This window comes from Triticum urartu, chromosome 2, assembly GCF_003073215.2.
Source record: "Triticum urartu cultivar G1812 chromosome 2, Tu2.1, whole genome shotgun sequence".
Classification (NCBI taxonomy): Eukaryota; Viridiplantae; Streptophyta; class Magnoliopsida; order Poales; family Poaceae; genus Triticum; species Triticum urartu.
The window spans coordinates 501,038,804-501,064,657 of NC_053023.1; the positions used below are offsets into that span (position 1 = coordinate 501,038,804).

A 25,854-nucleotide genomic window follows, 5' to 3' on the forward strand; every position below is an offset into this window, starting at 1 on the left:
AACTTGCACAATTGTATGTGTCCAGAATCGTCAATCTGCATGGAGTGCCAAAGACTATCACCTCAGATAGAGGATCTCTCTTCACTTCAGCATTTTGGTCCCAACTAAATCAAGCCTTGGGGACTGCCCTGAAATACAGCACAACTTATCATCCCCAGACAGATGGACAGACTGAGCGAGTAAATCAAATACTCGAGGATATGCTCCGAGCAAGTGCATTGGCCCAAGGATCCAAGTGGGAAGACTGTCTGCCATACGCCGAGTTTTCTTACAACAACAATTTCCAAACCAGCTTAAAGATGTCACCCTATGAGGCCATGTATGGCCGTAAGTGCCGCACTCCACTAAACTGGTCTCAAACAGGAGATAGTCGTATTTTCGGGACTGATTTAATGATCGAAGCTGAGAAGCAAGTCAAGGAGATCTAAGACAGACTGCAGTTAGCCAAGTCACGACATAAAAGTTATTATGACGCAAAACATCGTCAGATCATCTTTGAACCCGGAGAACACGTGTATCTCCAAGTCACCCCTATGAAAGGAGTTAAGAGATTTTAGACCCGAGGAAAATTGGCACCCAGATATATTGGTCCATTTCCAGTCATGACCAGAGTCGGAACAGTAGCCTATCAGTTGGAATTGCCACCAGAACTGTTAGAGGTACACAATGTGTTTCATGTCTCACAGCTAAGGAGATGTATCTCGCCACCGGAGAAAATGACTGATATGGCAGAGATAGAACTGGCTAAGGATTTAACATATTAGGAAAGCCTGGTCAGAATATTGGATGAGACAGAAAGAGTCACTCGCAACAAAGTGATAAGGTTATACAAGGTTCAGTGGGAGCTTCACACTGAGGAAGAGGCAACCCGGGAAAGAGATGAATTTCTAAGGACTGCTTACCCAGAACTGTTTTCCCGAGCAACTGAATCTCGATTACGAGATTCATCCTAAGTGGGGGAGGTTTGTGACAGGCTGGATTTTGCCTTCTCTCTTTTTCCGGACTTGATTTTGCCTTTGCCTTGGATTTGAGTTTTTGGAATCAATTCAAATGGACTTATCACTTGGGCATGCCCTTGACCTTCACCCAAGTGACCCATCTACCTCTCATTCAATCTCATTTCTCTGAAAAATCCCAAAATGGTCAAATGTATATTTTTCATAAAAGAAAAATATTCAATTTCTCTTCTGAAACTCATTTCAGAAACTAGTGCTCCAAAGCAACCCTCATTTTTATTGCTCCAAAAATCCTGAATATTCTTTGAACCTTGGCACACCTCCCCAAGCAAAAATATTGCATGACTATTTGTAATGGCTACAGAAAATCATTTCTCTTCTGGCCCAAAAATGCACTTTGTACAGCAAGTGTATTTTTCCTTGATCCTTTGGCCCCGGTTTTTCTTGAGCCTCATTACCCTCCTAAGTAAACCCCAACCCCAGAAGATCAGCCCTAATGGCCTTCTAGAAGCCCTCCAAATGTAGCGGCCAAGTTTCTGGCCAGAAACTTGCCAAGAAGCTTGAGTCACTTCTGGTCGGCCTGGCAGTGAGTCCTCAGCCTCCCTAGCCTAACACTGCGTGGACTATAGCCCAGACAAGGTTTGGTCGAGCATGGGCATCTGACCATGCCAGGGCGATGACTGCGTGTGGACACGGGGTCTGGCATGTGTTCGACGCGCTCTGCGTCGTGCCAACGCCTCTGTTCGGCGCGTGCTCGAGCCAGAGCTCGCCGACGACTGCCACGCTGCGCCACCAGCTTCGACTCATCACCCTTGACCTCTCCCTGGCGCTCGCCGATGCCGGAGACGCCACAGCGAGCACGGGCTCGTCGCGACGAAAAGCCACAGTGTGCTCGTGCCCTTGTCTTCTTCTTCGCTGCCTCCTGTGCTCGTCCGCGAGCGTGGACAGCTCCCGCCGGCTTCTAGAGAACTCCGACGGCGCCACATACCCCCTACTACTCTGGCGGTGCCACATACCCCCTACTACTCCGGCTATATACAGAGCCCCTCCCTCCATTCCGAAGCCACACACCGCACTTCTCAACCACCACAACCACGTAGGATAGCCATAGCCCGGTCGGGCAGGCCTCTGGCCATCGACCACGACCAGAGATCATCGGCGATCCCCGCAGCCCAGCCACCCTGCTCCAGAGCCCCTCGAGCTCAACCAACCTCTCAGGCACATCATTGGAGGTCCACTAGCATCACCTGGAAGCAGCAGAGCCCCTAGAGTCGCCCCTCGTCGTCGCCTTCTTCCTCTCCAGCAAAACCCGACCACCATCGCCGCTTGAGAGCTTGGTTGCGAGCAGCCCCGGCCATCCCCCGACAAGCCACGGGTATGGGCAGGTGCGCCATGACCCCCTCTCCACTTCTATCCCTCTGGCTTCGCCCAAGAACCTCTCATCACCGGCGTAAGCTCCGGCGGAGCACCGCCGTGCTCTGTTTCTTCTCTCCCCCTCTCTCTCCTGACCGGTGGGGCCCGGTGTCAGCCTCCCCACTCGCACCCGAAGCGGTATGAATGGAGGCATATTCTACCTTTATGCCATCGATGTCACCCCCCAGTCTTCTGTTTTATTCAAATTAATTCAAAAATTTGACCACAACTTTGACCAGTGATAATTTCTAGCCTATAAGTCCAAATGAGTTGATTCTTTTTGCATTGTGTTTGTTTCAGAAAGCTCTAGAAGCACACCAAAATGTGGAATTTTATTTGCTTTCTAGAATTTCTGATGATTTTCAGATTGGTTTTTGACTTTTTGTTTTGTGGTTCTTAAATATTTTCAGAAGGAGAGACTTGCCTTGAAGAAAAACAGGAGGAGTGTGACCCTCCTCTGCACTAAGGCAAGCCACACTAGCATTTGGATGGTTTCATTTGAATATCTATGATTTTTCTTACTTGAATATGAGTTCTTTTATGCATTTAAAATTTGATAAATAAATTTGGTTGAATGCTAGTTACCTTGTCATGCTTGAAATGTTTGTTTAAGTTACTGCATGGAGTAGTTTGGTCTAGTAGAATAGAGTTTGACTTAGTTATATTGCTATGATAAATAATGATAGTTCTTTTGCTTAATGAGAATTTCATATAAATTATGAGTTAATCAAAATATTGCATGATTATAAATAGTGAGGTAGAACCAATAAAATTTAATGATGAGTTATTGCCAGAAAATTATATTGATAAGGTTGATCCGTTCTTGTGAGTTGCATGTTTTGCATATCCTTTAGTGCATGCTCATGGCATCGTATGACTTGGCATAGTAGTTTTTATTTTCAAGTTAAACCCGATAATAATCCAACTTGAAGATAACGTTGATCAAGTCATGGTGCCACTGAATCGGGTTTTTCCTCAGTGCGGCCACATTTACCTTTATGGGGGGTCTTGATTCGATCCCTTGTCATGTCTCTCGCCGGTGCCTCCAACAAGGGAAGGTTATGTGCGTGCAGTACCCTGGCCCCGTAAGCAGACATAACCTTGTGTGGTTGTTTGTTTTTATGGTACCTTGTCCCTGTTTGGGACCGTTTTTGCCACGACGGTGGTCGTTGACGCCTTTGGTAGGCACGGGGCCACCCAGGACTTAGCCTGAGAGGGAGTTGGTCAGAGTGGCCGGGAGAGTGTCATGGCAAGGGGAGGGTTTCATCGGAGCACCATTGGTCCATCCGAATGGGAGTGCGAGGCTATGAGTTCCGTGGTGTGGGTAAAGTGCTCTACCTCTGCAGAGTGTATTCAATCTATCGATAGCTGCGTCCTCGGTTATGGACACAACTTGGGAGTAGGTCACACCATGGATTAACTTTTATAATTAATCCTGCACACTAAATATTTATTGTTGGCACTGATTTAGTGATGATTTGTGAGATCATGAGCTGATCATGAGTGATTGGCTCCAGTTGTGATCCGGGTATGATCACCGTTTGGTTACGAGGTAACTCGTCTGGTAAGCGAGTCCAAGGGACTCGATGCACATGTTGGATTCATCGTATTAGTAGCATTACTTGCATAGCATTAACCTGAATAATTGTCATGATATTGTTTGTCATCGTGCTTATGTTTTTTGTGAGCTTGCAAGTACATTCAATGTACTGACCTGGCGTGTCATGCCAGATTTCAGGCAAGTCGTACCGCATCGGAGAGCTTCCCGCGTCTAGGCCGTGTCCACGTCGGTGTCCTTGTGCTATGGAGTTCCACTTCATCGTCATTCCGCTGCCACGTAGTTTATGTGCTCGAGGCCCCTTCATGTTCATTAAATAATGTACATACTATTCAGCCGCACCGTGTGTGTCGCTTGGCCTCTTATCTCGATGTAATATCAGACTTATGTACCTGCTATCATCAATAAAGCAGTTGTTTCTGTACCATGTTGTTGTGTGTTGCCAGAAGACTTGATCTCTGGGCTAGCAATGCAAGGTAAACCGGTTGCTCTGAGCCGGGGTGCCACAAAAAGCATGAGAAAAAGTAGATACGTTGGAGACGTATCAGTTGGTGGTAAGAAGTATGACTATTATCGCCCACAACTCTTTGTGTTCTACTCATGCATATAACATCTACGCATAGACCTGGCTCGGATGCCACCTGTTGGGGAACGCAGTATTTCAAAAAAAATGCCTACGATCACACAAGATCTATCTAGGAGATTCATAGCAACGAGACGGGGAGAGTGTGTCCACGTACCCTCGTAAACCGAAAGCGGAAGCGTTTAGTAATGCGGTTGATGTAGTCGAACGTATTCACGATCCAACCGATCCTAGCACCGAATGTACGGCACCTCCGTGTTCAGCACACGTTCAGCACGATGACGTCCCTCGAGCTCTTGATCCAGTTGAGGACGAGGGAGAGTTCCGTCAGCACAACGGCGTGGCGACGATGATGATGAAGTTATCGGCGCAGGGCTTCACCTAAGCACTACGACGATATGACCGAGGTGTTGAACTGTGGAGGGGGCACCACACACGGCTAAGAGATTGTCTATTGTGCTATTGGGGTGCCCCCTGGCCACATATATAAAGGAGGGAGGGAGAGAGGAGGCCGGCCAGGTTGGGCGTGCTAGGGGGAGTCCTACTTGGACTCCTAGTCCAAGTAGGATTCGCCCCCCCTTTTTCCTTTCTTCCAGCGGAGGGAAAGGAAGGAGGGGCAGAAGGATAAGGAAGGAGGGGGCCGCGCCCCCACTCCTAGTCCAATTCGGTTTGGGCAGGGGGAGGCTGGAACTACCTCGTGGCCCTTCTTCCCTCTCTCCACTAAAGCCCACTAAGGCCCATTAACTTCCCCGGGGGGTTCCGGTAACCTCCCGGTACTCCGGAAAAATGCCCGAACTACTCAGAACCATTCCGATGTCCAAATGCAACCTTCAAATATATGAATATTTACCTCTCGACCATTTCAAGACTCCTCGTCATGTCTGTGATCTCATCCGGGACTCCGAACAAACTTCGGTCATCAAATCACATAACTCATAATACAAATCGTCATCGAACGTTAAGCGTGCGGACCCTACGGGTTCGAGAACTACGTAGACATGACCGAGACACATCTCCGGTCAATAACCAATAGCGGAACCTGGATGATCATATTGGCTCCTACATATTCTACGAAGATCTTTATCGGTCAAACCGCATAACAACATACGTCATTCCCTTTGTAATCGGTATGTTAGTTGCCCGAGATTCGATCATCGGTATCATCATACCTAGTTCAATCTCGTTACCAGCAAGTATCTTTACTCGTCCCGTAATGCATCATCCCATAACTAACTCATTAGTCACATTGCTTGCAAGGCTCATAGTGATGTGCATTACCAAGAGGGCCCAGAGATACCTCTCCGATACACGGAGTGACAAATCCTAATCTTGATCTATGCCAACTCAACAAACACAATTGGAGACACCTGTAGAGCATATTTATAATCACCCAGTTACGTTGTGATGTTTGATAGAACACAAGGTGTTCCTCCGGTATTCGAGAGTTGCATAATCTCAAATAGTCAGAGGAACATGTATAAGTCATGAAGAAAGCAATAGCAATAAAACTAAACAATCATTATGCTAAGCTAACGGATGGGTCTTGTGTAACGCCCCGGATATAACTTTCCCAATTTGTACTCCAACTCTTGCCGTTTCCGGCTTTAAGTTATATTTATTTCTCGGGTTCGGGTCTTTGTCTCCACGTATTGTTTTCTTTGTCATGCGTCTCATATCATGTCATCATGTGCATTGCATTTGCATACATGTTCGTCTCATGCATTCGAGCATTTTCCCCGTTGTCCGTTTTGCAATCCGGCGCTTCGTTCTCCTCCGGTGGTCATTTCTAGCTTTCTTTCGTGTGTGGGGTTTAAACATTTCCGGATTGGACCGAGACTTGTCATGCGGCCTTGGTTTACTACCGGTAGACCGCCTGTCAAGTTTCGTATCATTTGGACTTCGTTTGATACTCCAATGGTTAACCGAGGGACCGAAAAGGCCTCGTGTGTGTTGCAGCCCAACACCCCTCCAATTTGGCCCAAAACCCACCAAACTCTGCTCCATGTCCTAGAGCGTTCGATCACGATCGCGTGGCCGAAAACCGCACCTCATTTGGACTCTCCTAGCTCCCCCTATGCCTATAAATAGACCCCCCGAAATTCGGATCTCTCCCCCTCTCCGAAACCCTAGATCCATTCCCCACGCCACCGCCGGACAAAATTTGCCGGGCCGGACATGTCTGACCCGACCTCCGCCGCCGCCCGCAGCCAGTGGCGAGCCGCCACGTGGCCGCCGCCGGCCCGGGAGGCCCAGGAGGGGCCCCCGCGAGCCCATCCACGCGCCGCCGCCCTTCGCTGCCATCCCCGCCGCCTCTTCCAACTCCGGCGGCCGGAGCCGCCATCGCCGCCGCCGCCCGGCTCCCGACGCCCTCGTCGCCCGGCCCGCAGCCGGCCCCGGCTCCGGCCACCGCGGCCCCCGGCGCCGCCGCCCCGGCCACCGGACGTCGCCCCCGCCGGCCGCCGTCCTCGTCTTCGCCGGATTCGCCTCGGGAGGTGCGCCCCGACCCGGTTGCTACAGTGATCCGAAACCGTAGATCCAGATCTGGGTAGTTTTTTTTTCACCAAGTCCTCAGAATTTTAGTCCAAGTGCCCTTGTTCGAGGCTCCGTAACTTTGCATCCGTAGCTCCGATTTGGGCATATAGCATATCAAAATGTTCGCCTCGATGAGTACATCATTTCATTCCATTGCATCATTTGCATTTGAGTTCATCTTGATGCCCGAAATGCTGTTAGAAGGAGGCTTCGTGAGTTAATTGTCAGATCTGCTAGTTCATCTTAGACTTTCGTCATTTTTGCCATGATTATTGTGTGCATGATATGCCTGTGAGTTCTTCATATGTTTTGTTAAGAATTTTGTCCTCTTTCCAGAGGTACAACCCATGCATTTTTAGGATGTGTGTGGTGACTTGTGCAAGCTTGCAAAGTGAGGCACCCGGTGAATCTGTTTTCAGGGACTTAGTAGTTTTCACTAAGTTTGGGATTATTTAGTTCATGATGCCATATGTTCAGCTTGTTTCCTAGTGATCCGTGCCTCTTTTGAGGATGATCAGTAAAGGAGTTTTGTTAATCATGTTATGCTCTATCCATCCATGTCTTTGTTTGCAATTATGGAGCACCCTAGCTTGAGTCAATCGAGCTCTACTTTTGCTTCATTGTGAATCTGGGCAGATCGTCAACTTGTTTGCGATTTTGCTGATGTTATTGTAGTTGATCCGTGCATGCTATGCCATTGTTCTTGCCATGTCTAGCTAGCATTTTGTGCCTTCTTAATGGATGTATGCTTTCCTTGCCATGACTTGCACCGTAGTGAGTGCATCGAGCTCGTTTACATGCCTTCGTGAGTTATATTTCAGCATGTCTCAGTTTTCACTAAGTCTGAAAACTGATTGTGTTTTAGCTATGTTCGTGTGCCCGTTAGTATATTTTGTGAACCCTTTTGGCCCCAGCTCACTATTCTTGGACTTCTCAGTGCTGTTCTCCATTCCACTCCAGCCAGAATGCAGACCAAGTAACGATCTTTAATTTTCTTTTTGTAATATCGAGTGAAATGCATGCTAGTATTTATATTTTGGATATGAGGAAATTATCCTCGTCTTTTTTTATCAGAATTATATACTACTAGAAATTGCAACATAAACATATGTTCACTGCAGTTTGCAATAGCTTATTCCTCTTTTGTCATAACGTTTCTTCTAGATAAAAATGTGTGCATATATCTCACATGCTTCATGATCCTTTTGCAGAGGAGGGTTCAATGTTCAAAAGCATGGGTCTGAGCTGGACATTGAGAGCAAGTATGTTAAAAGTGCCTTTTCCTAGTTAGTTCCTGACATTTCTTTGATTTTGGAGCACTTAAGGAAGCATAAAACGCTGAACGATAGCAGTTACACGATTAAGAATATTGCCAGACCATGTTCTTAATTGGTTCATCTTTTTTTTTCGAAAAGGAGGCGTACCCCCGGCCTCTGCATCTCTTGATGCACACAGCCATTTATTGAAAAAAAAGATCCAAAAGGTTCCAACCAGTAGTCTCAAAACGAAACAAAAAGTCTTGGAAAATAAATAAAAGCCACAACCGGCTGAAAATAAAAGCCACAACTGGCAAAAGTGGGATTAGGAGACTAAACGCCTATCCTATTATTGGACCGCCATCCAAACCGGTTGTATGTATCCCGTGCAACCATCTCCCATCGGCTGCACCCAATATACATATGCGCCCCATGGTCCGCATGGCTGAGTAAAGACCACGCACGGATCCAAGTAGGCGCTCTGAAGATGACCTGCAAAAAGTTGGTGATGGTTTGTCTGTTAAAGGCAACGTCATTTCGACAATTCCATAAAGCCCAAAGTAATGCACATGCTCCCACTCGGATATGTGCCGCCGTCTTTGGCGCCACCCCAGCCAACCAGCTATCAAACATATGTGATATCGTGAGAGGCGGAATGATGTTAAACGTAATGTGAAAAGTTCTCCAAAGTAATTTAGCAAGCGGACATGTGATAAATAGATGCTCTATTGTTTCATCCTGATCACAAAAGCAACATCTTTTACTTCCTTCCCACTTTCTCTTAGCTAAGTTATCTTTAGTTAGAATTACGCCCTTATGCACGGTGTGTGGCACTAACTAAATTCACCTCAGTTCTTGGCACTGTCATTTTCCTTTGATTTCTCAAATCCATAGGGTGTAACCAGGCTTTAGCGGAAGGATAAGATTGCTGTGCTTTACATTTGCACTATCATTTGTAGCGGTCCTTCAGCATCTAGCTTCATCTGTTGTGTCAGGTTTTTGTATGGGCGTTTTGGTTGCGTTTACTGTTATGAAATTCTGGAAGTCACTAGGCTGAATGATTCTATTGCAAGTACTTGTTAGCACTTTCTTAGTGCAGAGTTTACATGACAGGCTTGCAAACTGGATGAAAGCATCTCCTTGGCTGATTGGTGCAAATCCTCGAGATTTGATTATGCCTGTTGATGGTGATGATGGTTTTTATCCTACTGGGAATGAGCTGGTACTCTTCCGTACTCAGTATTTTGCTATATTTTGTCATGCTGCCTGATGTGGATGTTTTATTCCTTGCATGGTTAAAACATTTATGGGCAGAAACCTGAAGTCATAAGTTCCAGTCGCAAGTATCGGGCCCATGTGTTGGTTTGCGCTCCATCCAACTCAGCACTTGATGAGATTGTATTGCGTGTTCTTCAAACAGGTTAAGGATTTTGGTTCTATGTCATCTAATGCTGAAAAATGTTCTCACGATAAAAGTATTCTTTCATTGACAGCGCATCAAATAATATTAAGTAGTGAAGTTATTGTATGTTTTCAGGAATACGTGATGAAAATAACAACACTTACAATCCCAAGATTGTGCGTATTGGATTAAAGGCACATCATTCTGTCAAAGCAGTTTCCATGGATCATCTTGTATGTGATTTGAGTTGCTAAGCATTCTGTCTAACTTGTGTCAATTACAATGAGTTCAACTATTTTCAGATACAACAAAAACTTTCTGGTGTGGATCGCTCATCAGATGGCAGGAGAAGTGGAGCTGGTGAATATGATCGAATTAGAGCTTCTATTCTTGACGAAGCAGCTATTGTACACACATCTGTTCTCATCAATATTCACTAATAATATTTTAAAATGTTATTCTCACTATGAAGGAAAATTCGTAGGTATTTTCTACCCTGAGTTTCAGTGGATCAGCCATTCTCACCAGGATGACTCGTGCTTTTGATGTTGTTATAATTGATGAAGCCGCGCAAGCTGTGAGTATATTTTTTGTGCATACTGTCTGTCTAATGGAGTGTTAACACAATCATGTTTTGTGAAATACTTCTGAATTTGTGTTCCTCTTTGTTTTCAGGTAGAACCAGCGACTCTTGTACCCCTGGTTCATGGATGCAGACAAGTTTTTCTTGTATGCCATCTACTTTTCTCAGATGATTTACACATACGTTTTACTCAGTTATTTACCTTTTCCTTGTCAACGTGTTAATCATTTATCACTATACTACTTTGTAATTACTTAATTTACTAAGATCTAAACAGAGGGATCATACACAGGACATTATTCTAATTGTCCTTGTGGATTAAATTAAAAATCATTTCACTGGCTTAGGTTCTGTAGAAATTTTGCTTGATATCTTCTGAACTCTGTGTATGCTTGTGTGTTTACGTGCGCATTTTGCTTGATATCTTCTGAACTCTGTTGATATCTTGATACATGAATACCTTGAGTATTCTGCTAACCATGGTGACCTTGTAACCTCACTATCACTTTTGATATTCGTATCAGGTTGGCGACCCAGTTCAGTTGCCAGCAACTGTAATTTCATCGACTGCTCAGGAGTTAGGGTAAGATGTCTCCTTATTTTATTTAATTAATTCACACTGTTAGCGCATTGCAATGCTAATACAATACTTATATCCATCAGGTATGGAACAAGTTTGTTCAAGAGATTTCAAGCTGCTGGTTTTCCTGTGCAAATGCTCAAAATTCAGTATCGTATGCACCCAGAGGTAGCATCCCACTGTCAATTCATCTAAGCTGAAAACTTGAACGGGTTTTTGATTTTGTTAATCCATTCAATAACAGATCAGTATATTCCCTTCAAAAGAATTCTACGAAGGCATCCTACAAGATGGGGAGGGACTCAACAAAAAACGTCCATGGCATTCCTACAGCTGCTTTGGACCATTTTGCTTCTTTGATATCGATGGGGTTGAATCCAAGCCGTCTGGAACTGGTTCATGGGTGAACGAGGATGAAGTGGAATTCATAACCCTCCTATATCACCAATTGGCCACACACTATCCAGAACTCAAATCCAGTTCCCTAGTAGCTGTTATATCACCATACAAGCATCAGGTGAAACTCTTGAAGGACCATTTTCGGTCGACCTTCGGCGATCAATCTAAGGAAGTTATAGATGTAAACACTGTTGATGGATTCCAGGTAGCTAGTTTATTATCATCCATTTGCAGATGTGCTTTGTCTACTCTAGCAAGTAGCAGTGATTAATATTGTATCTTGTTGCTCACATATAGGGTCGTGAAAAGGAAGTTCTCATTTTTTCATGTGTTAGATGCAATAAGGAGCAAAATATTGGTTTTGTTTCTGATTTCCGACGAATGAATGTTGCCATCACCAGAGCTAGGTCTGCTGTACTAGTAAGTGCTCTTTATGCACCCTCCCCTCCTTGTCATAATATTTTTGTTATGCCATATGAGCTATGGAGATTATTATGGTGCCTGAGTTCCTTCTTGAGATGAACAAGCTATGTGATTTGTAACTTGAGTTCATTGATTCCATCTGTTCTCCATTTCTCCGTAAGTTAGTGTTGGAAATGTGAACCATACAACCATATAGATCTGTTTCTGTCGGTACCCCAATTTGTTTATATCATTGTGCTTTGTAGGCTTACTTGCAAAACCCAAATAACAAATTAGCGCAATGCAGGTCATTGGCTCTGCTTCAACATTGCAGCAAGATAAACACTGGAACAACCTTGTTGAGAGTGCCAAAGAGCGAGGGCGCTATTTCAAGGTGAGATTACTACTCTCCTTCTCTCTTTTTTTCATTGTCTTTTGATATAGCTCACCATTCATTCCAAATGGTACTACTCTCTTTCTTTTAAGCTTAGGAAACAACATTAGGTGGACCTGACTACGAACATCCTTGCAGGTTTCGAAGCCATTCACCATGTTCTTTGCTGAGGATAAGTTCAAAACCATGAAGGTGGAAAGACTTGCTCCAGACACAAGGTTCTCTCAGGCAATAGAAGCAATTAACGAAGTTGTTGCAAGGCAAGAAGTCATGGATGCCGATGATGCTGGTGACCAAGCGGATGGAGACGATTATGATGCCATGGAGGCTGACGATGGAGGTGGTGATGATTAATGTAGGCTACAGTGTAGTGTCAGGTCCGTTTGGAGGAATCCTATTGGAGGCCAGGTACATAGGGGAGCAAAATTTTGCCAGCTTTGGGGGGGGGGGGGGGGGGGGGGATGTGACTGTTCTAGTAGAATTGGAACAAATATATTAACCGCGGAATTGCACCACCTGCTTTTCTGCACTATGCTTACAAATATTTTATGTGTATGTTATTCATTTAAGTCTTGTACATGTGCTTTCATTTGGTGAAGAAGTTAATGGTCAGTACTTGGGCAAAGGCACATGCGCAGACCATCCCATTGAGGCTGGGATGGATTATAGCTGCTGTACCACTGCAAGGACCTTGACAGTGAAGATGTCTTGCAAGAAACATTTTCTTGAGGGCTATAAAACGTAGTGGAAGAGGGCACCAAACCTTGCCTCCTAGGCAACCAGCAACGTAGAGGGATAGAATGGAGAGGCTTAATTGGCTTGCACAGATTTCCTGTTGTCTGATGAACTGTGGGATCGGGAGACATCTGGATAAGAGGTAGTCTCGGAGATGTCGATCCTCTTGGAGACCGTTAGCCCTAGAGATGTCCATGCTGCTGGATTATCCAAGGAAGCTAGGTCCAAATTTTGGTACCTAGGACAGGGACCAAGTGGATACGAGTGTCTGAGAAAATGGAAGTTTTCTGCTACAATACCTTTTTCTGGGTCAAGTACAAGAAACGACTGAAGAAGAAGCGTCATGTGCGTGTATGTGTGGTCAAAGAGTGTGGTACGAGTGTGGAGTATATCTGGTGCACCGGGGCATTTGGTGCTACCGATGCATTGGACCCTTGTTGCACATTTAAAAATATTCAAAATATCCGATATTTTTTTAGTATATTGACCTAACATCAATATATGTTCTTAAAAAATTCAAGTTAAAATTCGTAACATTTGCGTACAATTTTAAATGTGCAATGAGGGTCTGATGCACCGGTAGCACCAAATGCCCCGGTGCACCAGATACGTACCGAGTGAGGTTATCATTTGTTTCCATCCATCTGAGATCATTCTGTGTCATAAATTTAAGGTGCCGTTTGCAAGTCATGCCTTTTTTTTGTTGGTCAACCATGTTGTGTAAAATACAGTTAAGAAATACTCCTACTATTTGAAATATCTTATTCAAGCAAATCTAGCGCAAATCACGGAGATTGGTTCTGGTCACTTTTCTATCATTGTGTATCTGATGAAGAGTGGTTACTTTTATCTTTGAACCAAAGACACTACGAGTGCATACACATTGAACAAACTTTCATGAATTTTGCGGTTTGGCTGCAAAACACCACTAGTTTGGACTGTTACTATGAGTACTAGATCATTGTTGGCGCGTTGCTGCGCCCATCTATTTTGAAGTTTTTTTGACAGAGAGATATATTTTTTTTGTAAATGGGAGAAAGAGAAAAATAATTAAAAAATACACCTGAAAAACACTGGTGGTAGTAAAGATCAAATACCACAGTTGACGGAAATGCTGGCCACTTCAGTAAGTATTCCTTTTACTCGATTGTTGCAAGCATATTCCAGAGTGCAGACCACAAATAGATGTTATGGAACCAGAAATAAATCACATTGTTGTAATGTATGAAGATTTTTTTTAATAATATTCATCGATATAACCTAATCTGCAAGGTTATATAGGGCTGGAGCAATGGATAATACTGAGTAAGCGAATCCTTGCTGCTGTGTTAGCCGATGAAGAGGTCCTTACCACATTCAAGTCCTCTCAATTCTGCACAAGACAGAGAAAGCATGCTTAGTCATCTCCATTTTGAAAATTTAGCCTACTGATCTATCTAAATGTAGAAACAGAAGTCAATACCTGCACGTCGACCGTCGCAAGATCATGTGAGAGGAGATCCGTTGGGGACAAAGAAGATCAGGCAGCGTAGCAGTACCTCACTTTCCTGTATTTCTCTCCAGGAACATAATTTAAGACCGGAATGATATTCAAATATCCGAGGGGATCCAGTGCGGGAGGGAGACAACGTGCTCGAGGAAATTCAGCTGCGGCAAGGCACCCGAAGGAATCCAGCGCTTTATGGTATCCAGTCGATCAAGCCGAGATGCGTGATGCAGGTGAATCGGGGGGAGGTCAATCCAGCCGACCATGGTAATCCGCCTGCAGAGGTAGAGGGTCACCTTGAGCATCGGACAATTGCCGGAAATCAAGGACGTATATAACCATCACAACAGGACCTTAATGGCGACTGATGTACGCCACTCGCCAGCGACGGGTAATTGCAGGATAATTGTACACCAGGTATCTTGGATAGGATATAACTCATCCACTCAAACTTCCTTCATATCTCCTAATAATCTACATAATTGAGAAAGTTACCAGCTCTTTTGGAACATTTATCCTCTTTCTTAAACTACACTATTGTGTGCCGGAAAGGACACAGTAAATGGATATTTATATTGGAATCTCACACTACATTTGCAAGACACAAAGAATTGTTTGTACGGCCAACTACATATACATAGTAAAAAAAAAGGAGCCACTGAAATGTTCTTGGAATCTAATGGAATCATCAATCCGTACATCTCTATCACTAATTTGTATTCTTGACATCATTGAGTTTAGATATATTCTTCAGCTTCTAACTGATAGAAACAAACATTGTTCTTTCACATCGTACAACTCCACCAAATGTACTAATCTAATTATTTGCCTCAAGCAACTGGGAGCAATGAATACCAGAATTGTCATATTATATAGAACTGCAAGTGATATCCGACAATCATTTTTGATGAACAAAATGATAGGAGAGCGGCTGAATCTATGCGAATAACCTGCAATGGCGGAGTGGCATCAAGCTGACGCAAGCACATGTCTTCGGTGTTCCAAGCCTCGGCCTCCTCCAAATCTCCCTTGAGGCTAGTGGCGCACTGAATCTAAGCATCAGAAAGTGTCTCATATACAGAAGCGATTGAACTAAACCTGGCGGTGACGTGCACGAGCACGAGTGGCTGCAGCTAGGAGCAACGGTGACGGGGAAGATGGGACGTCGCACATCTGCTACCGGCGGGATCCTGTTGAACATCGCATCCTCGCACGCGTCGCCTCGGGTTGATCCCCTCCTGCGCCGGATCACTGGAAAGCATCGCCTCGGATTGATCCCCACCCGTGTCGGAATCCCTCGCGAGGCTCGACTTAGGCTGGATGGAAGAAGAACGCCCGAAGTTGAGGGAGGCGAGGAGATGCCGTCGTGGGCGGCGGCGGGGAGAGGAGGGGGCGTCGTGAGGAGCGAAGGGACGTGCTGGTTCGCTGTTTTATTGTCTTCGCTGAAGCGGGCTTTGCTGCCTTGGGCCGAGTAGAAAACTGGCCCGATTAACCCCTGGGCTCCAAAATAGCTACGGGAGTAGCTGCCCTTGCGACGTTAGGCCCAGTTCGCGGCTAACATAGCGCTAATCCAACGGCTGACCTTGCTAATGCCCTGAGATGGCAGGAAAACTGCTCAGTTATAATGTTTTTAAATAGTTGTACTGCTATTATAGGGTTTGGCACGGTCAATTATACTCCACACCACAATGGCCTCTCTCATGTTTTAAATGGATTCTTAGAAGGTTCTTTCTTTCAGAAGAGAAACTCTTTGTGTGTGTGTGTGTGTGTGTGTGTGTGTGTTTGTTTTCTCTTTTGACTTGAATGTAAAGGCTGGGAGTACAAAAGAAGAAGGCACTTCTATCTTCTCCACATTCCTAGTCCACAACCTCACGAGTTTAAGGGTATATATTTTTTACTTTGACGACGAATAGTAGGGAAATTCCCTACTAGTCCCTCCAACACTTATTACGGAAGGGAGGGAGTACAATTTTTATATTAGTATAAAGATACCTGTACAATATTTTTTTAAAGGAAGAAAACTAGGGCCTACCAGATTTGAAAGGTACGTGTAACCAATCAGAAAACTGTGAAAAATAATTTTGTCAGCCCTATAACCCACTAAGTCCATCCTGCGATACTGTATTTTGTATTAATGCATCAGTCATGAGAGTATTGAGCATACACTCAGTCTTTATAGACGGCACATATATTTAAGAAAGAGCACTGGCATATCGATACACATGTGACTTGAGCAATGAGAGGTCATGGTCCAGATAACCATGACATCTTCACATACACAGAAAGAGCGAGTACACACTCGTAGAGTCCAAGTTTTGCCAACGATCCATGAGTGAAAAGTAAGCATGGGAGGCAACAGGAATCAGGTCGTGCAGTGTTCATATGTAGACCAACCAAATAAGTCCGGTGAAGCGATGACTACGTGTAGAACTCCAGTGATGTCGCGGGATTCGCTGATAGATCATACCTCCGTAACCTGTGCAGATTTTCCTCAAAGCTGATGGCAATTGGCAAAGAAATCATGCATCTCATTAGTAGCTGAATATGAGAGTCAGATGACAACCGGGCAGAGGCACATATAATTATTTTGAACCATCATCTGCTACTGTCTGTGACGCAGGTGATTAGGAGGTCGATCCGTCTCAAATGCCTTTAAACCAACATGTAGTCAGACTCATTTTTCAAGATAGTGTCGCTTGTTAGCTTGTGCTTATGGGTTTCCTTGAACTTTTTTGAATATGTACGTGTTCCTGCTATCGATGGTAATCCAGATAGAAAAGAAGGTACAAGCTGACTTGAGTGCAACAATATGCACTCGATAGTTCAGTCAAGTATTCAATTTACGGCAGAACTCGATGAACCGAAAGTACCAACCATGCTCGGCCCTCTGAATAAGCTTGGTACTTGGGATGCAATTTCATGTTCATCTTTTTGCATGCTAAATTGTTAATTGCTTATGCAAGTTGCACAGTCGACAACCTGAAAGTAGTCACAGTAATGCGCCTGCCAGTGCCACCATGCCAATCCATGCGCTCTCCGTGGTGATCGCTCATCAATAATGTTGCAGTGCTGTTGTTGCACAGAAGATGATAAAAATGTAAGCGACCATGGCTTTAAGAGGCGGCTGAGAGCTTGAAATACTCCTAAAATGTTCAAGTGCCATGGATGGATGGGCAAGGGATAATGCGTCGCTGGGACAAAGCAGAAGTTGCAGCTAGTGGAGCGATGAATTATGAATGAAGTGTACTGGTGTGCTATGGAAGATGCCAGGAATTCATATCCATCAATATTGTCACACGTGCGAGTGATTGCCTTTTGAAGATTTTGTCTAGGAATAACATACTTCTGTTGCGACTTCTATTGTTTCTGTTGAGGGTTTGTCCCAGGCAATAGGTGCTTTTTTAAGGAGGGTTGAGGCATATGCATCAGTATGGTGCACACAATTATTTTATTTATTAAATTTGATGCAAGGGAATGTACAAAGCATACACAAAAACAACAACATATGCCATACAAGATAGTATAATTTAACACCTAGGGTCAACTTGACTTCTTTCGCAACAACGCCTTTAAGAAGAGATAAACATCATCACCGTATCCGACTGGAGATGACCTGAACAAGGATTTTCATCCTAATTATTATGATCAATTAGTGAAGGCCGGTATGACAAGGAGATAATGCTTTCAACAAGGTCACGACGCAAGTTCGTCATTGTCGAGCCCGGCCAATAAAGACCAGATAAAGGGTTTTCATCCCGGACATGAAGCGGTGTTGCGATAGATGTTCCTTGTACTCAACTACCATGACAGATGATGAATAGAATGAAAATTTTCAACAACAACAAAATCGTAAGACTATGCATGAGGACTAAATAACTCCTCTTTAACTTCTTTTATGAAATAATATGAAAGCATAGGGAGTTCGAAATTTATTTAGCTCTTGCCTGTGTATCCGTTGTCTAGGTATGGGTTGCCTTCGTAGCCATTGGTGCAGATGCAGGTATAGCCAGGGCCCGGACCACCATGTGCGTCCACACACTCGTTGTGCTTGCTGAGGCAGCTGTATCCTGGCGACTTGGCTACCTGGACACATGACATGGACTTATTGCCGTGGCCGATGGTAGGGAGGGAGGGAGTACAACTTTTATATTAGTATAAAGATACGTATACAATATTACTTTTTAAAGGAAGAAAACTAGGGCCTAACAAATTTGAAAGGTATGTGTAACCAATTAGAAAACTGTGAAAAATTATTTTTTCAGCCCTATAACCCACTAAGTCCATCTCATGGCTGCGATACTGTATTCTGTATTAATGCATCAGTCGTGAGAGTATTGAGCATACACTCAATCTTTATAGACGGCACATATATTTAACAAAGAGCACTGGCATATCGATACACATGTGACTTGAGCAATGAGAGGTCATGGTCCAGATAACCATGGCATCTTCACATACATACAGAAAGAGCGAGTACACACTCGTAGAGTGCAAGTTTTGTCCAACGATCCATGAGTGAAAAGTAAGAATGGGAGGCAACAGGAATCAGGCCGTGCAGTGTTCATGTGTAGACCAACCAACTGTGTCCGGTGAAGCGATGACTACGTGTAGAACTTCAGTGATGTCGCGGGATTCGCTGATAGATCATTCCTCCGTGACCTGTGCTGATTTTTCTCCAAGCTGATGGCAACTGGCAAAGAAATCATGCATCTCATTAGTAGCTGAATATGAGAGTCAGATGACAACCGGGCAGAGGCACATATAATTATTTTGAACCATCATCTGCTACTGTCTGTGACGCAGGTGATTAGGAGGTCGATCCGTCTCAAATGCCTTTAAACCAACATGTAGTCAGACTCATTTTTCAAGATAGTGCTGCTTGTTAGCTTGTGCTTATGGGTTTCCTTGAACTTTTTTGAATATGTACGTGTTCCTGCTATCGATGGTAATCCAGATAGAAAAGAAGGTACAAGCTGACTTGAGTGCAACTACATGCACTCGATAGTTCAGTCAAGTATTCAATTTACGGCAGAACTCGATGAACCGAAAGTACCAACCATGCTCGGCCCTCTGAATAAGCTTGGTGCTTGGGACGCAATTTCATGTTCATTTTTCTACATGCTAAATTGTTAATTGCTTATGCAAGTTGCCCAGTCGACAACCTGAAAGTAGTCACAGTAATGCGTCTGCCAGTGCCACCATGTTAATCCATGTGCTCTCCGTGGTGATCGCTCATCAATAATGCTGCAGTACTGTTGCACAGAAGATGAAAAAAATGTAAGCGACTATGGCTTTAAGAGGCGGCTGAGAGCTTGAAATACTCCTAAAATGTTCAAGTGCCATGGGTGGATGGGCAAGGGATAATGAGCCGCTGGGACAAAGCAGAAGTTGCAGCTAGAGGAGCGATGAATTATGCATGAAGTGTACTGGTGTGCTATGGAAGATGTCAGGAATTCATATTCAGCCTGTGGTTGAATCCATCAATATTGTCGCATGTGCGGGTGATTGCCTTTTGAAGATTTTGTCTAGGAATAGCATACTTTTTGTTGGGCCTTCTATTGTTTTTGTTGAGGGTTTGTCCCAGGCAATAGCTAGTTTTTTTTTTTTGAAAAGGAGGTTGAAACCCTCGGCATATGCATCATTGTGGTCCACAGAATCATTTTATTTATTAAAGTTGATGCAAGGCAATGCGGCCAAATCCATCAACAAGTGAAGTACAAAGCATAGACAACAACAACATATGCAATACAAGATATGAATTTAATACCTAGGGCCAACTTGACTTCTTCCGCAACAACGCCTTTAAGAAGAGATAAACATCATCACCGTGTCCGAATCGAGACGACCTGAACAAGGATTTTCATCCTAATTATCATGATCAATTAGTGAAGGCCGGTTCGAGAAGGAGACAATGCCCTCAACAAGGTCACGACGCAAGTTCGTCATTCTCGAGCCCGACCAATAAAGGCCAATACGACAAGGAGACAATGCCTTCAACAAGGTCACGACGCAAGTTCATCATTGTCGAGCCCAACCAATAAAGGCCAGATAAAGGGTTTTCATCACGGACATGAAGGGGTGTTCCAGTCATAATGTTGATGATGGATCTTCCGAAAGTAACCCCAACCAGTAATCCCATGCCAGGCTGGTTCTAGCAAACGGTAAGAAGTATTCCCACCTTGGACCGCTTACACAGTCATCTGGAGGCCGGAGTGATTCTAGCAAACCGGTAAGAACCATTGGTGCTGGTATAATTTACTGTTACCTTTTTATCTTGTTAAATGTCGATGCATAATGTTTCTGCAACTTTTTTTTTACTATAAAATGCTACAGGTGAGGAAAGCTGCCTCAAAAAGTTGGAATGGTTCTGGACATACTCACATCATTCTTTTAAGATATGATTTTTGAAGTGTCATTCCGTTCTTCTAGAATGGGAACTCAACAGTGCCATTGAAGAACGCCCAGTAAGCAAATTCGGTGATGCATTTCCCTGATTCAGATCAACTCCAGATAAGACTGCCTTCGTCCTTTCGGAAACCTGAAAATGTGGAATTGATTCTGCCAGTTGCAGGAATGCGGTCATTGCCTGAGCCAAGAGTGCGCCAACAATATACTGGATTCACCTGTTGTTGTGAAGGTCATCGCATACAGTACAGTCCGACAGTCCGGAGTTGGCAACAGAGATGCGGCTGTACTGTACAGCTTGGAGGACGGTTGGAACAACATCTGCTGGTGAGCGATCATCCATCCGGCAGTCAGTCCAGAAGCGGGTGTTGCGACCATTGCCGACAGTTACATAGGTGGAGGCTTGGAACAATGCATGTACAGTGTTGGTGCAGGGCAGTCTGAATTCTTGCCACAACCATGACGGCGATGTGCCCAGCAGCCACGACCACCGCAGCCGAAGTACCCACCCTATTTTCTGCAAGTCCAGAATGCCATGTTCCCCTAGCTCAATTGGCTTCTGCTGCCTTATGTCGACATCAGAATCAGGCTTCAGGTTACCTGCATCAGCATTTGTAAAAGAACATGCGAGTGAGATAGCGCCAAATCCGGCAAACTTGGGATCCAGACATATTTTGTTGTATCAGCATTATTTTAGGAAAAAACAGTGAGATTTCCCCAGTTCCATTACTTAGGTTGGATGCAGCCTGATCAGTGATCACAGGTACACAGTATGATTTGATAAGTTGCATCACACTCTAGAGTTATTAAAAAAAGAGTAAAATTAACCACTTAGTATTACAATCCCATAATAGCTAAGAAAACACAGCTAAACAGAATGAAACCCATGCAGCTGAAAATATTTCTTTCACCTGCTGCTCCAATGCTTATATTGACATGAGCTTCTTGCCCTTTTTGTGTCGACATGTTTATTCCGGCCATCAGACAGGCATGTTTGTTGGGCAGGGGGTCTTGAGAGAATAACGGTGGGGGTTGATCTTCATCTGGTCTGCCAAATCAGTGGAACATAAATAAACAACTGTTGGCAGCTTCTTAGCTAGAATAGATCACTTCATATTTGAAGCACTCTCTGTTGTCAGCAGCACATATTTCATATCTGAAGCCTCTTCATGCCTGGAGATGACTGGCGAGGGTGAGAGCGGAAACATGGCTAAGATGAGGGAGCTTCCAGTTTCAGACCCCAGGCACCAGATAAAAGGGCTTTGCGAATCTGGGGCAATCAGTAAGCAACTGCTGAGGTACAGCATTATTCAGAAAGCCTGAAGTGAATACTCTGAAGTCTGCAAGAGTCCACTAGCTGTCATGGACACTGCATTCTTCAGATGCAGAATGTAACGCTGATATTGGCAAGCAGTTGAGCGAAACTGGCACAAGAAGAGAGCACGATTCTTCAAAAGCCTGTGGCAGAAAAGGCAGGTGGTTGACGCATTTCGTCGAACAGGCGGCCTTCGGGGCGCCGCGACTGACTGCCGCCCATGATCCGAGCCTTGCAGCAGCGACGAAGCCGAGCGGCCTCGCCATGCTCCGCGCTTCCACCCCGACCCCGCCCCTCCCTCTCGTAGTTCGCCTGAGCCCCCCTGGCCGCCTGCGCGGAGGGCGGCGCCGGCCGACTCTGCTGCCGCGGGAGCGCGCAACTTTTTTTTTTTAGGCAAGCGGGAGCGCGCAACTGGTGTAGCTTTGCTTTGCTCGCACGGGTGTGGGTGTGGGTGTGAGTGTGAGCCTGTGAGGTGAGCCGGTGGCGCGGGCCGAAAGAAGACTGGAACCGGTGGCGCGGCCGATCAAGTCGGCCCGCCCCACGACGGTTGCCGGCGAGGCCGAGAAGAGCAGAGAGGCCGACGGTTGCCGGTTGGAGCCTTTCTCTTCTCCCTCCCTTTCGTATACGCGCGGGCGCGGCATCCCTCCCGCCTCCCCGAGCCGACGCGTAACAGACAAACTCAACGGCTTTTCTTCTCCCTTTCTCTCCACAAGAACTCCTCGCCGCCGATCGACCTCCTCCGCCCGCCCATGGCGTCCTCCTCCAACTCCGACTCCGACGGCTGGGAGCCTGCCCCCGCGCCCCCAGGAGCGTTTCCGCCCCCGCCACCGCCGGCGGCGGCGGCTCCTAGACCTCGTTCCCAGGCTCCTCCCCGTCACCAAGCTCCTACACCTCCTCCTCCCCGGGCTCCTCCCCGTCACCCACATCCATCTCATTATCTCAACCAACCATCGTACACGTACATGGCCTCCTCCCTCTACGCCCGTGCGCCAGTCTTCAGGTCCGGGCCCGTCGCCCCCTTCCCGACGGAGAGCGAGTTGATCGCGTCGTACCCTCAGATCGCTTGGGGAGCATTCAGGTTCCAGCCCCCGACCTCGGCGTCGGCGTCTGCCCACGCTTCCTCCTCCAAGGCTTCCTCGAGGACGGGGAGGGGGTCGTCGATCACCGAGTTCGCGCCTGTGTCGTCCTCCACGGGGGCTTCGGCGAGCTCCGCGCCGACCGCTTCCTCCGCGCTCGCGGCTTCGCTTGCCTGGTCCTCGACCTCCACGGGGACTTCGGCGAGCTCCGCGCCGACCGCTTCCTCCGAGCCCCCCGCGTTCGCGCCTTCACTTGTGTCGTCCTCGACCTCGACGGGGACTATGGCGTCTACTATTTCCTCCGTGCCCTTGGCTTCTGTGCTAGCTCCATCCTCCTACTCCGAGTCCGCGCCTCGTCACGAGCAGACATCCTCGGGATTGGCGTCGTCCTCTTTCTGCTCGCCAGCACCCACCCCGGTCGCACGATTCTTGGCGTCCTCTGCGCCGGCATCCGCCACGGTCTCTAGGCCCGTCGTGGTCGCCCCCTTCGCACCCCAGGCGTCGATATCCTTACGCCCCTCGACGACGCCCTTGGCTGCCCACCACACGTACTCGTCGTCCATGGCTTCCTCGGAGACACAGCTGATCACCTCGTTTGCGCCTGTGTCGTCCTCGACGGGGACTTCGGCGACCTCCGTGGCCTGCGCTTCTGCGCTCGCCTCTTCTTCAGGTATGCTTTCTTGTTCCACCGAAAGGATCTGGTCATGCTCTGTCTCTGTGATGTACTCTGTTTATTTTCCAGAAAATGGATGTTGCATTGTACTACTACCAAGTATGCGCATTGCTTGCCTTGTTCTGTAGCCAAGAAAAGCATATAACCGAATGGACTTTGGTACTAAAATGGACTTTGCCTTGTTCTGTAGCTGTAATGCTAGGTTGCTGGCCTTAATTACATTTTTTTTATATCGACCGACCTTACACTTACATATTCTGATCATGGATTTTAAACACACTGCTAACAAAATGTTGGGTTTACCTAGTTCAAAACATGGCCAACACTGTGATGTTACCTTTGTACTTGTTTATTAAATTTCATCTTCGTCAGTATATCCCATCTAAATTGCTTCCATTACAAAAAATCTGAAGTTTATGTATGAACAACACGTGCTACAACTAAATCTAGCAGCTGTGCTCCGGAACACGGTTCGGTGGAGCAAGTTAATTTCTGTTAGACTCAAAGTAGTTTCACGTTATTGTGCAGTGGGTCTTTTTTTTTGCGTTTGGGATTCAATTGGTTTTTGTGCAGCAGGATGGTAGAAGCCGTCCTGGTACTAGTTCATTTCTTGGACGGCATTTATGATACTTCAATTTTTTATCTACTGTATTCGGTTACTTGTGCAGAACTTTATTTAATTGCTTAAATTGATCTTGCATGCCCGGATGCTCATTGGCAGCTTCTGGCCAGCCGGTGTGGAATTCGATGTTTTGGCCGGGGGAATATTGGGAGAGGCCGGAAGAAATGATATTCCCCCAGCCACAGTCCCAGCAGCAAAACGAAGAGCATGTCGAGGAAGAAGCCGCTGACACAGAGCAGGAGGAGATAGTGCACCGTGCAGTGGAATGGGTTCTTGAAGAGCCCTAGCTAGCTATCGGCGCTTATCATCATCATCACATGCATGCACCGAGTCAGAGACAAATCCTTCAGTTCTTGGGAAAAGATGAATAGTTGAGCAGCTACTAGGCGGGACTAGATCTTAGGATGCTTGGATGTTGTACGAAATGAAACACATGTGAAACAAATCTTCTGTCGAGTACTCGAGTCGTCGTTTGTTACCCTCGATCGTATTCAGATCAGTTCAGGCCATGGGTTGTCTGTTATATGAAATGCAAACTAACTCTGTGTGAATGCAGCTAGAGGCTAGAGGCTACACATACTAGTATCGTTCCAAGTCAGGGCATCCATTTTTGGGAACCGGATCCTCTAACATTAAGAAGGAATGTCACGGTGCTACAGTGTTAGCCTAGTGTAAAATGAAGAAGAAAAGTTAGTGACTGTTAGTAGATAGTTAATAGGTTGTTTAGTGTTGGTATTAACTGTAGATAAAAATAATTTAAATTTAATTTTATTTCACCATCAATTTGTTTGCATGTAATTACTATAAATATACACGGTAGATCATCAATTTGTAAATTAATTTAAATCATTTTAGCCATAATCATATGAATAGAAAGAAGGAAAGTTAGGGTGCTGTACCTTCTCTAACATTCCTTCTCAATGTTAGAGGATCTGGTTCCCTATTTTTGCTGCCAGTGATGTTGGTACAATTTGCTGTTATCTGAGGTGAAGTCAATGTACAGACTTAGCTAGCCTTCCCGCAACAAGAAAATAAGTACCCCTCCATCTCATAATATAAAACGGTTTTGAAACAGTTTTTTAACTTACAATATAAGACGTTTTTGCAAGCTGTGTTAGCTTGCAAAAACGCGTCTGATACTAGAAGGGATGGGCGCATGTTGTTGGGTTTATTAAAAAAATACTCGCTCTATTTCAAAATATAAGGTATATTTCTTTAAGTTAAACATTTTAAGTTTGATCAAATTTGTAAAGAAATATATCAAAATCTATAACATCGAATCAGTATGATTAGATTCATCATGAAATGAATTTTCATACTTTTTTTGTTTAATATTATGGATGTCGATATTTTTTGCTCTAAACTTGGTCAAGTTAAAGAAATTTGACTTTCCAAAAAACTAATATCCCTTATATTCTGAAACTGATGGAATATTTAGTTTGGCGGGTAGGGGAGATGATGGAGTGTGTTTTATTTTTATTTGT

The 25,854-nt window shown here is 45.2% G+C and overlaps 1 protein-coding gene and 1 long non-coding RNA gene across 7 annotated transcripts in view; one reads left to right on the forward strand and one right to left on the reverse strand.

Moving 5' to 3' along the window:
* LOC125538234 (probable helicase MAGATAMA 3) overlaps positions 1–13,261 on the forward strand; it is a 30,355-nt gene extending 17,094 nt beyond the window's left edge. For 3 of the 4 annotated variants that reach the window (XM_048701509.1, XM_048701510.1, XM_048701511.1), the window contains 14 exons: positions 2,780–2,836; positions 8,254–8,304; positions 9,412–9,520; positions 9,613–9,718; positions 9,836–9,933; positions 10,003–10,107; positions 10,185–10,277; positions 10,376–10,429; positions 10,808–10,866; positions 10,947–11,031; positions 11,108–11,467; positions 11,560–11,682; positions 11,972–12,058; positions 12,197–13,261. In XM_048701509.1, the coding sequence (XP_048557466.1) occupies positions 9,425–9,520; positions 9,613–9,718; positions 9,836–9,933; positions 10,003–10,107; positions 10,185–10,277; positions 10,376–10,429; positions 10,808–10,866; positions 10,947–11,031; positions 11,108–11,467; positions 11,560–11,682; positions 11,972–12,058; positions 12,197–12,412 (1,482 nt within the window). In that variant the 5' untranslated portion in view covers positions 2,780–2,836; positions 8,254–8,304; positions 9,412–9,424 and the 3' untranslated portion in view covers positions 12,413–13,261. The remainder of the gene's footprint in view (positions 1–2,779; positions 2,837–8,253; positions 8,305–9,411; positions 9,521–9,612; positions 9,719–9,835; positions 9,934–10,002; positions 10,108–10,184; positions 10,278–10,375; positions 10,430–10,807; positions 10,867–10,946; positions 11,032–11,107; positions 11,468–11,559; positions 11,683–11,971; positions 12,059–12,196) is intronic. The other variant, XM_048701508.1, reaches the window with a different exon arrangement.
* Positions 8,324–15,696, reverse strand: LOC125538236. 3 transcript variants are annotated; one of them, XR_007296277.1, is made up of 4 exons: positions 15,230–15,696; positions 14,256–14,555; positions 13,891–14,165; positions 8,324–8,790 (listed from the first exon to the last, which is right to left on the reverse strand). It is a non-coding gene; the product is annotated as an uncharacterized LOC125538236 (long non-coding RNA). The 3 variants fall into 3 exon arrangements; XR_007296276.1 differs by having other exon boundaries at positions 13,857–14,165; XR_007296275.1 differs by lacking the exon at positions 8,324–8,790 and having other exon boundaries at positions 13,387–14,165.
* Between the last annotated feature and the right edge of the window lie 10,158 nt (positions 15,697–25,854).